Here is a 12544-nt window from a genome sequence, read left to right as displayed (position 1 = left end):
AAGCCCAGCTATGCAATCTGTTCACTGAATGCTCATTTAAGAACTTGCACTGCAGGTTATGGTAAGGCTCACTAATAAGTCATCATTCCTGTCACAACTATATATCAATTTGCTGAAAAAAAATCAATTTCTTCTGGAATAGCAGCCATATAGCAAATAGCATGAAAATGAAAATTATAATTTTAGGTAGTTCCTGCTATGAACAGACAATATAGAAGCACTCACACTATCTCTTAGCAAGGTCCAGGTATAATCAATGGCACATATAACTCCTGTTCGTCCGCAACCCGCACTGAAAGACATGACAAATTGCTAAATGAATGATGACAATACTTTATTCTCACTGTAGATTAATCAACTAATATTCAGACTTCTCTGAAATCCTTTAGTGTATTTTCAGATTTGAGTGAAAGTACCCAAATATCTCTACTAAAATTTAGTTTTTATATTTTATCACCAGCATCATCAAAACCTTTCTAGGTAAGAGAAGATTTCAAGCCAGACCCTTACAATGAATGAATTTTATTTGTTTATTTTTATGAAATCCAGCTTGAGTGTTTTAAAGGCAAAGGATCACATAAATCTGCCAAACATCCATGGCTATACAAAAGGTGGCATTTCATTGTAGGCCAATAAGGACACTACTTTGCATCTGAATTTGATATTCAAGTTAATTATTTTTTATTGGATCCTAGTGATCAGCTTCCAGCAACAGTAGTGTCTGATGCTTCAGAGGAAAAATAGCATGGAAATCACATTTCAAACATGCAGTTGCACATAATAAACTCCTATGGAATTTAAATTGGTACAACATGTAATAACTTCCTCTTGGAGATACAATATTGGGTCCCTATTACTTCCATTGAGTACTTTTAATCAATTTGCAGGAAGCTCAGGGCTTAATTTAAAAGACATATCAGCATTAAAAAAAATAAACCAACCCTGAACTGTCTCTAATAGTCAATAGATTATTTCTTCCTTCTCCTATCATGTGTGTTATGTATATTCATATTCAAAAAGAATTATAGAACAATTATGCTCTCTTGAACTTAAAAATGGTTTCTATTTTCAAGCAATTTTACCTGCAGTGTACACAGATAGGTACATCATTGTGTGCTTGATAACAATGCATCTCATTTATAAATTCAAAAATAGAGTTGATTGAGGATGGAACGTCATGGTCTGGCCAATTTTTATAATGAAAATGGTAGACGCTTCTGATTTCCTAGAAAAGACACCCAAAACAAGGAATCTGTAGGAATTAATTTAACACAGGTGTTTCTCAATTAACATATCCTAAACCTTGAGGCAGAATTCAAACTGAACTTATAGTGTAAAAGAAATACTAATGTGCATTTATACAAGATTGCTTAAATTCTTATTATACATCAGGAAAAAAAATCCATCACCTTTCTGCAGGTAAGTACATGGTTTCTGCTGGGATGTTATTGGTTTTCCTTATCTGGAAAGCACACCCTCTGAAGGGAATGCTGTACAGGAACCACAAAATATTCACAGAAATATATCAGAGAAAATGTGTGTTATACTTTCTCAGGCTCCCTGCAACTCAGCATATGTTCCTATTTCCTGAAGCATCCCATACTTACACTGTCATTCACTTTTACTTTCAACTTGCGAATCACATAGTCCTTTCTTTTTTCTTCCGCCTCCTGAAGGGAAGCAAAACCAAGAAGAAATTTAAATGATATTTATTTCCACCAAGCAGAATTCAGAATACGAATTCCAATAGAAAACACCATACTTACACATATAATGAAGAAAGGGCCTAACTGCAATGGGGATTCACCCACATCAACCCAGTAATGTTCACATTTTTTCTGTTGGGAAGATACACAGGAGAGTCTATCCATCTGTTCTCCAATATTCACTCAACCCCACAATTGATTTTGTTTAGAAAAAGCAGATCTGTCTGAGATTGCTATTTAGAGGTGATGGGGAAAGACATTGGGAGTGCCTATCGCAGAATAAGGTTGTATCTAAACTATAATCTTGGAAGATTTTATTGTACTTTCTCTCAAAAGAAAACATGTGCACTGTTCTGAACAGACATGAGGAAAGATTTAAGATGGATCATGTAATGTGATCATAAAAGACTCAGAGTTAGCATTATCTACATATAATTACATGAAGAAAATTTCAGTTATGGAAATGCATTATATACACTTCGCAGTTAATATAGGGACTGACTATAAGAAATGCCACATGGAATGAAGTCTGGGTGAGGAGCCAGCTCAGAAATCTATAGACATTACTGAACCAAATGTAGTATGTTACCTTTTGACACAATACTTACCTTTCCCATTTCAAATTCCATGCAAGCCATGACAATGATCTGGAGAGATTAAAAAGAAGTATGTGAATGCTATTGGGAAATAGGCACATATGCAATCATGCTGTTGTTTAAAAAGTTCTAAACAAGATAATTTTAAGATGCAGCTGAAAAGAGCATACTATTTGATATATAGCAAAAGATGCACACGTTATTTCCAATGCTGTAGTTGAAAAGCTGCCATTGTACTCAACTATCCTTTGAAGAAAACTGCAAGAAGATTCAGATGTAGGCAGAGATATATAAATAAAGAAAAAGAGTCCTTAACTCTTTTTGGAAAAGTCAAGATATGAAACTGAATTTAATTTAACTTAATTTTCCTAAGTCACTTGAATTAGCTTTATTAACATTTTATCAAATTTTTATTTTGGAGATTTTGAAGTATTTAGAACTGATGTATATTAACTCCACAATTTTAATGCAAAACTTTTTAGGTTGTTGACTTCAGCTTCCTTTCATTGCTGATAATCATCCATTATGTTTTGTCAATCTATGTTATAGCCCAGAAGAAGAATAAATGCAGAATGTAAACATTCCAAGAAAAGCTAATATAAAAAGGATCACTCCACTGCTGCATCTGTGCATAGATGCAATTAAGAAATGAAATATACATGGTAGCCTAGCTAGAATACAAATAATTGGAACACAGGCAACCAATATTACTAGGCAGCATTTCCATCAGATTGGTGGCTGGAGCTTTTCTCGGGTTCAGATATGAAATGATTTTGCAATCAGATATTAGACTCTAGTATTAAATTGGTTTAACACCTTCAGTGGATATCATTCTTTCATTAAAAGGAGGTCATGCTGAATTAGGCCAATAGTGACAACCACAGAATGGTAAATCACTTGCACATCATCCCATGCTTTCTGAATGCAAACACAAAATCTCACCTTAGAAGGAGGTTTTCTTAAAAACAACTATACATTAAGGAAATTATATGAGGTGTGATACAGATAATCTGACAATAAAACTGGATACATATCCAGATAAAATATGATATTTTAAAATCTAATAAACAATTAACAGATAGCATTAAGCAGTATATAAGTCTCATAAATAAATAAATTGATCTACTTCTTACCAAGATTTTATATTCCCAAATCATCCTCCAAAAATCTACAACAGTTGTGGAAAGTGGACCCTGGGTAGCAATGTAGGTTCTTGGCTCATAGACACCCTAAAAAGGAAATAAATGTAACATTGGCTTAGATGAATGCATTAAAAGGCTTTCAAATCTAATCCACTTTAGAATTTAGAATTTTATAGTATTATTATGTTCTAAAATGAGCGGCCACACTAACTTTTTGAAGAACATTTAAAATAGGAAATTGTGTTGAATCAAAAAGTAATCTGTGAAAGTATTTTTCCAAATGGTACCATTAATAACAGTCATCACTATCATGGTAATGACTTCAGTTCTGTTACAGTTTTTATCATCTTTAGATGGGTTATGATAGAGGCTCTAGTCCAACATACCAAAGAGACATTATATCAGATTAGGAAAAGCTGTGCTATAAAGCAGAATCCAGAATATTCCAGACAATCTAAAATTTAGAAAATTTTAGGATTTGGAGCAGAAATTACGTTATTCCCAAACTTTCCACTTCAGATTATACTTTCACATCTTCTTTGTTCGAGCCACAGCAGCAATTACAACATGATTACAGTTACTAAGGAAAGCAAATTTTCCAACAAACTAATTCTTACACTAGTAAGAATTTTTTTAATGAAGCAAAAGAATGGGGTCAGTGGGGTTTACTGATACCATTCAGATTTTATTTATTTATTTTACTAAGAATCCAAATGATACAAACAATAGGTTTTGGCAATATGGCTGGCAAGGGAGGTACCTAGTAATTTATTTAATTCTCCTTTTGCATAAAGCATGAGAGGAGGGGGATTGTTTTTTGTTTCAGGAGCTGCAGTAACTTGAAACAGTCATTGATTGAATGGCATTTTTTGTATTCTAGTCTTGGTTATCTAGGAGAACCAAGCATATTAACATTTTGAAATCAGAAAAGCTAGCGTTAGCTACAGGATGGCTTCAGACTGACAGTAGATACACTATTGTGTGGAATGTCTGCTGGAGATTAAGGAGAACATCTCTACTCATGATGTTCATGATCTCAGCCTAATAAAGGTAACAGGATTGTCACAATGATAAAATACATTAATTCATACAGCCTAGAAGAAAAATAAAATATAAATGCAATCACAAAATAATGATATATTAAAATCTTATGCTAATGTGAACAGAATCTCAAATGCTTGTTATTTGTACCTTAATAAAATTTGCATTGATATAATCAGAGTCTTTATCTGATGTGATAAAAGAGAGCTTCACTCTGGTATGGTCATCTGAAAGAGGAAAAAGGACAAAAGAATCAACTGTTTGCTGCCTTATGTAACAAAGAATCTATTAAATAGAAGAATGAAGTTACCTTTATCCAAATCCAATTGTACAAGCATTTCAAATATTTTTATTGCAGACATATAATTAGCTCATTTAGAAAACTAAAAGAAGCTCCCAATCATATTATCTGGCTGTGCCACAATACAAGAAGCAATATAGCCAGTAATAGTACTTATACACTGAAAGAACCTACAGTATCACTGGCCAAATATTTCAATTTCTTCTTTTTTGTGTATTAGCAAAATTTTACGCTTTTGGCTTCTTTAATGTATCCATTACTTCCCCAATAAAATTGAACATGAAAATAAATGTATCCAATGTATCCTGGTTCCAAATATGTTTATGCAAATTGAAGATTTTTCTATTCTTGCATGGGATGGAAGATCAATCTTGGATCCTACAACTATAGCCTAAAGAACCATATTTTTAATTGAAAGGGAAATAGCAGTGACACAATATCATTGGAGAGAGACTGTGGCTGTATTATTTGGCATGTGTTCAAAACTTGTGGAGGGATGGTTAATAAGAAAGTAAGTAAGTACATAAAAATAATCCCTAAATATTGAAAAGTCACAAAGCTAAAAATATCAGTGTGATTTTAAATGTTAATCACATACGTTGGGGTGGCTAATGGAAAAAAAAAGAGGTGGGGACCATGGATCAGTATTCTGCATTAGTGGTACAATAGCAGTATATATTCTGTTTCCTTAAAGTTCAGAGCAGGTTATGTGGAAGTTGTGTGAGGAAGTAGGAGGAGCTTTTGATTACAAATTTTAAAAGTGGATTCATGATCTATGATTCATGAGAACAGTGTCTTGGAGTGCTGGGTGGAAGACATTGTTCTGAGAAATATAAAAAATCATTCAGCAGTGGTATGGTTACCATGGTGTGAATGTGGTCCATATCTGTGCTTATATTGCAACTGATATGTATGTAGGGGATGTCCAAGTTAAGAGATTACACATAAATTGACTTGGAACCAGAAATATGTTTAGCTCATGGAAAGAACACTTTCTAGTTTGGCTTCCCGCAAGTAGAGATCTATCCAACTGAGTGCAATTCTCATTTCCTGTGCTTGCTTGTTTATTTTTTTTATTAAATTTATATCCAGGCCTTCATTTAAATCATGGTGGCATATATAATACCCCCTCCCATTTTACCTCACAAATTTGGACTGAAAGAGATCGTTGTTGGCCTAAATTAATCGTTCAGTGAATTTCTATGGCTAAAGGTGCACTAAAATCTGAATAGCCCAGCTCCAAGTCCAATACCACAACTACTACAACATGATGAAATATTCTCTAGATAATTTTAGCAAACAAACTGGGGAGGAGTTGACAAGAAAAATTCCTGCTATGGGTTGCTTTAATTTATGAACCAATCTATTCACATTATATTATAGGTTACCAAGGAGTAATGGTATCCACAGGAGGGACTTCAAACAGCCAAGATGGCAGATATATTACCCACAAGTACAAAAGGGGTGAGATTTGCACTGCAATGCCATATCTATTACCTTGCCCTTTATGACTATCATTGTCCTTGCATGATTTCATCCTCCAAATGCCAATGATCTCATTTATATATAAACTGGAACAATAAAGACAGCATAACAATTGTGTTAATTTGTAGCTTACATGGTAAGATGTCTTTATACCGATTTTTGCTGCTATTTTCAGGTCTCTCAGACACATTTGTTGGGTAAATTTTCTCTGCTCTATAGGTCGCCGATTGCCGCTTCAGTTTCTGTGGTTAAATCATAAAGAGTAATTATAGAAAGCCTGACAACAATAATACAGATCTGCATTTCTCATTACTTCCTGACTGGCCTCTCTTGAGATAACCACAGTAAGAACTAAACAGCCCTCGTTGCTTTGCTGGGGGGCTCTTTGTCAGAATGGAAATTTTACATGCTGATCAAGTATCCTAAATAGATCAGGCAAATACATTTTTGATGTGGCTTTCTAGACAAATATGCATTTGTTGCATAGGTATGATGTGGTGGAAAACATTTAGCTCAGGTACACTGGAAAATATGAAAATCTTTCCTTTACACAATTGTGACTAAATGCCACTCATCACTGCGTTTTTCTGCATGCTGTAATATATAGTAAAGGCCCTAGTGGCTGAGAATTCTGGAAATTGCTACCCAACACATGGAAAGTGCCAAGTTGCCAGAGCTGGACTAGACCATACTATCTAGAAGGCAACCTGGATTTTGCAGATCAAATGGCCCAACCATGAGACTCTGCCAACTGATTCCACGTATAATTTCAAGTGTTCTTTGGATTTTGGTTTTTTAAAGAAGAAACAAAGTCATAATCCTGGCCTTATAAAAAATGTGCATATAGAATCAACATTTCTCTTTACAAAATGAAAAATATTTGTACGAACCTTCATTCTCAAGATTTATTTCTAATTTCAAACCATATACATTTTCCCTGTCATTCACAGAAGAAGTTAGAGTGCTGTATTTTAGTAATAATTATGTTGTTATGTTGTTAATTGCGAAGTCGTGTCCGACCCATCGCGACCCCATGGACAACATTCCTCCAGGTCTTCCTGTCCTCTACCATCTTCTGGAGTCCATTTAAATTCACACCTACTGCTTCAGTGACTCCATCCAGCCATCTCATTCTCTGTCGTCCCCTTCTTCTATTGCCCTCAATCTTTCCCAGCATTAGGCTCTTCTCCAGTGAAGTCCTTCCTTCTCATTAGGTGGCCAAAGTACTTGAGTTTCAACTTCAGGATCTGGCCTTCTAAAGAGCAGTCGGGGTTGATCTCTTCTAGGACTGACCGGTTTGAACGCCTTGCAGTCCAAGGGACTCGCAGGAGTCTTCTCCAGCACCATAGTTCAAAGGCCTCAATTCTTTTGCGCTCAGTCTTTCTTATGGTCCAACTTTCACAGCCATACATTGCAACTGGGAAAACCATGGCCTGGACTATACGCACTTTTGTTGGCAGGGTGATGTCTCTGCTTTTTAGAATGCTGTCTAGATTTGCCATAGCTTTCCAGGAGCAAGCCAGAGGTAGTAATAATTATACATTCACTCATTTCTGTATCTTTTTGTTACATCTTGTTTTATAACAATTGCTTTGTTCCCTTTCAAACCCCTTGCTCCTAGCTTCCTGAATTTCTAGCACTGATCATTTTTTCTCAGAATATTATTAAAACAATTTATTAATTTGGCTCTTTTCCATTAATTAAAACAAGAACAACAGTTTGTGAGTATACATAGCCCCCAAAGGCAATCAAACCAATAAAATTTGGTGGCAAACTATTAATAAATGGAGATATGCATTCATACAGATTTTAACCGCAAACGAACAGCAAAGTGTAGGAAAAACTTAAGACGCCTTAAAAACATCAAACGTTTGTCCCAAGAAATCCTAGTTTTGTCTGTATATATAATATATCATATCCTCAGTTAGTTAGAGACAGAGAGAAAATATACCATGTAGCTTCTGAAAGATTGTCTTCCCTGCACAAGGATCCCTAGAATGTCATATAGTTGTACAGATCCTTATATAGTTTTCATTACTGATTTTTTCTTTTTTTTCATTTTACTGTTATTTGATTATGTTTGTTTCTTTGATATTTTAATGGATTGGGAAACGCTCAGAACATAGATTATTACTATTATTTATTAAATTTGTTAGCTGCTCATCTCATTTCAAAGCAACAAAGATACTCATACATAAATAGAATTAAGAAAAGAACAGGAAAGACTGCCAGATTCACAGTTTCAAATTAATGAATCTGGTGTGTGTGTGTGTGTGTGTGTGTGTGTGTGTGTGTGTGTGTGAGAGAGAGAGAGAGAGAGAGAGAGAGAGAGAGAGAGAGAGAGAGATCACAATTCACAGTTTATTTCTTGCTCCCTGCATTTATATCCATAGATGTCTGTAGACCAGATTGGTCAGGAATTGAAGAGCTGACTATCACATTTCTCTTGCAGAGGAACTTTAATTCTAGACAAGACAAGCTGAGACAGATAGATGTAATGAGGAGCTCAAAGGGAGAAAATAGAAACCCAGATGAGTCAAAAGATAGTTCAGAGATAGTGCTTTGCTCAATCTGATGGGAACCACTGATTCAGAAATCTGGAAAAGTCTCAAAGATCATTTGGCCCAATTCCTTGAGTGAGACAAAAGCCTTTAAACACAAACATTCCTAATAGATTAGTCAATACTTCTTTCAAATGAGTCACATCACAAAATTATGCTTGTAGCAAGAAGCTAGAGACACCCAAGTTTAGTATTTGCTTTCAATTTTCCTACTTTTGGTGATTTTTTAAGAGACTTAACAAGACAAATCTATGAAAAATTACAGGAATTATAGCAATAGGAATTGAATTACAGACAAAAGTTTCCTTAACTGAGATTTTTAAAAACAGGGCAGCATGACATGGCCAAAATTGGTACAAAATTTTATACATTTCTTCCTATGATTTAAAATCTGATTGGACATATTCATCTTCCAGTCTGGATTGCAGCAGTTTTGCACAGGATGGCGGGGGTGGGTGGGTGTCATGTAGGTGGGAGGACATTGTCATGCACTGTACTCATGAAATAATGGCCCATATTGGTAATGGGGCAACATTGTTTGAGAAGTCTAATAAATTGGGAAAAAGATTTTCTGATGAATAACTTTCATCTTTTTTTTAAAAAAATGTATAAAATGGGCACCCTGAGCTGCTAGAATGGCTGGCCCATACTGCTTTATACTATATGTTTTAATTGTATACATATACATTTAAAATGTAGCCTTTCAGCATCCTTAAAACAACTATTAAGAATCAGTTGATTCAAGGTATCAACCCTTTCTTGGACCAAGAGTTCCAATAAAACATTTTTCTTGCTGAATTCAAATTAGGGTTTTATTCCATATCAGTGTCCATGTGATTCTGGGTCAAAACTTAACTGCTTGTCTAGTAAGCCCAAATGCATCTAGCAGCTTTTAGAAGTGGGAAAGACAAGCCCTGTTTCCTCTACATTAAGGTATATTTGATGCCCACTTCTGCAATTAGATTGAAGAAGCTCATAAAAATTTAAAGGAGATAATAGTGATCCCCGTAGAGTATCACAATGTAATTTAATAGGTGAATAGAAATCAATCTGTTTGTAATAGCTCAGCTATGTATTGCAGATACCAAATTGTAATCCTATATACAAAAGAGGATTAAAAGGTAAACTTAAAAAAAAACACTCATAAAATTTAATGTGCATCACATTATAGACCATGTTTATCTGCTGGTTATACCAAAAAACATAGATCAAGTTTATAATCATCAAGCAAATATTGTTAGTTGCCTGATCTCCCATTTTCCCTTGGTATTTTGTTTCGTTTAATAAATAGAGGGGGCTGCACAATTTCATTATTTTCTGCAACTAATTGCAGCATCCCTGGAAAGAATAATAAAAAATATAACAGCATTTCCACTGGGTTTGGAACCAGGAACTTTCTGCACACTGAGAAGAGTGTTCTAACTTTTGTGGCACTGAAATAATTGTGTAACCACATCAGTAAAAAATTTGAAGGTGGTGTGCCTTCAAATACATGCATTTTCAAGCTTTACCTTAATTGTGTGTGTGTGTGTGTGTGTAATTTTGTCTATGTATAAACATAGACATAGCTATAAACATACAAGCATATACATATAAAGTATATGCACATGCGCATGCACTGAATAAGATCCACTCACAGGAAGGAAAGCAATTGGCTATTATTTTCCAGGAGCAGAAAGGAAAAAGGGCAGAGCAGCAGAAGAATTGCCCAAGGAGAGATGTTGGTAGGTGAAGTCTGAAGTGAATCCTTTTCAAGCTGTTCAGTCTGTTCAGTCTTAACCTGGCTCAAATTTAAACTGCTATCATCACAGGACAGGGACAGCTTAAAAGTGCAGAGTGGATACAGCCTAAGATGGGTTATTGGACTATATGATTTTAATTAAAGAACGTTTGCTGGTTTAAACCTTTCCAATTTTATTTCAACCAGATCTTCAAGTTACACTCTTGTTCTAACTGATACTGCAGTTATCACATGGGGTTTTTTTTCAGTGTCATAAGCACTTAAAACTTGGTGTTGCCTAGAATAAATTTGTTTCTCTGAGATACAATATGATATGGAGATAAAAATAACTTTTATGCAAGGAGGTGGAAAAGGGAGAAGAATATTTATTGGAGAGCATTTTAATGGACAGGATCCATTGCTATATCTTGAAAACCACTGCAGATATTTCTTTAATCTCCTGGGCCCACCCATTTTTTTTACCAGCTCTAGTGGCAGTGAACCATAACTCGGTGCAGCTGGACAGGAAAGGATTTTGCATATGGCCTTCTAAGCAAAATGTGAATGATTTCTTTTTCCACAGCCAGTTTGTTGTTATTATTTTACTTTATATATAACTAATGAACCATGCATACATTTGCTTTAAGGAAAATAAATGTTTTTATAGAGAGAAGTGGATGAAGAAAATCCAATCCCCCAATCTGCATGTATTAATTAAAAAAATATTTTGATGGATGCATTTTCTAGGAGAGATCTGCCCAACGAGAATGTCTTCCAGATATGTTGAACCTATGGCCAGCTTTAGGTCATGGCTAAGGAGGCACTGGCCTAGGGTGCTGAATCATTCTAAAAATGCAAATCTTTGTGTTGGCAGTGTTGGCACCATTAAACAATGTGTTCTACGGTGCCTCACACCTTTGAGTCAACACTAGTTCAAATTCAACCCCCTGCCAGTTTAACTATTTTCCAAAGCGCCTGAAGGAAGGACAAGAAGCAATGGGTAGAAACTAACCAAAGAGAGAAGCAACCTAGAACTAAGGAGAAACTTCCTTACCGTTAGAACAATTAACTAGTGGAACAACCTGCCTCTAGAAGCGGTGAATGCTCCAACACTGGAAGTTTCTAAGAAGAGACTGGACAGCCATTTGTCCGAAATGGTATAGGGTTACCTGCCTGAGCAGGGGGTTGGACTTGATGATCTCCAAGGTCCCTTTCAACTTTACTATTACTATTATTATTATTAGTATTAGTATTAGTATTATTAGTATTGTTATTATTATGGATCATCGCACAGTCAGCCAGATGTTCAGACTGGATTTGGCATTTTGTCTACCTATCGAGTCCTTACCCAGGACCTGGGATAGGCAGATGTGGATGTTTGATGGTATTACAGATATCGTCGCAGGATGGAAGCAGTTCCTAGTAAGGCCGCCTTTTGCAATTGACTAATAGCGAATTTGTCAATGCCAATGGTGTTCAAGTGGTGCTCCAGTTGTTTTGGGATTGCACCCAAGGAGCCTATGACTATTGGTACTACCCTTGCTTGCTTTTGCCACAGTCTTTCTATTTCTATTTGTAGGTCTTTGTATTTTGTTATCTTCTCCAGTTCTTTCTCGTCTATTCTGCTGTCTCCAGGCACTGCCACGTCCACTATCCAGACTTTTTTATCTTTCTTATCGACAATTGTTAAGTCTGGGGTGTTATGTTGCAGGTGCTTGTCTGTTTGAATTCTGAAGTCCCAGAGCAGTTTAATTTTATCATTTTCTATGACTTTCTCTATTTTATGATCCCACTAGTTTTTGCTTACAGGCAAATGATATTTTTTGCAGATCTTTCAATGCACCATTGTTGCTACTTTGTCATGCCGCTGCTTGTAGTCAGTCTGTGCAATCTTCTTGCAACAGCTTACCAGTGGTCCACTGTTTCTTCAGCTTCTTTGCATAGGCGGCACTTACTGTCTGTTGCTGTCTTCTCAATTTTGACTTTATATGC

At 35.5% G+C, this 12544-nt stretch overlaps 1 protein-coding gene across 6 annotated transcripts in view; it reads right to left on the bottom strand.

Annotated features, from left to right (window-relative positions):
- The window catches only part of PTPN22 (protein tyrosine phosphatase non-receptor type 22), a 35003-nt gene that overhangs the window by 17171 nt on the left and 5288 nt on the right, over positions 1-12544 (bottom strand). For all 6 annotated transcript variants that reach the window (XR_005559025.1, XR_005559024.1, XM_039362465.1 and 3 more), the window contains 8 exons: positions 6405-6513; positions 4636-4712; positions 3436-3531; positions 2315-2353; positions 1767-1838; positions 1608-1670; positions 1083-1225; positions 226-292 (listed from right to left, as the gene is read on the bottom strand). Coding sequence is in view for 4 of the 6 variants with exons in the window: in XM_039362465.1 (XP_039218399.1) it covers positions 226-292; positions 1083-1225; positions 1608-1670; positions 1767-1838; positions 2315-2353; positions 3436-3531; positions 4636-4712; positions 6405-6513 (666 nt within the window). In the remaining 2 variants the exon portion in view is untranslated. The remainder of the gene's footprint in view (positions 1-225; positions 293-1082; positions 1226-1607; positions 1671-1766; positions 1839-2314; positions 2354-3435; positions 3532-4635; positions 4713-6404; positions 6514-12544) is intronic.

This window comes from Crotalus tigris, unplaced genomic scaffold (assembly GCF_016545835.1).
Source record: "Crotalus tigris isolate CLP2741 ecotype Arizona unplaced genomic scaffold, ASM1654583v1 scf7180000019465.582067, whole genome shotgun sequence".
Taxonomy (NCBI): Eukaryota; Metazoa; Chordata; class Lepidosauria; order Squamata; family Viperidae; genus Crotalus; species Crotalus tigris.
This window is presented reverse-complemented; position numbering and strand designations above follow the sequence as displayed.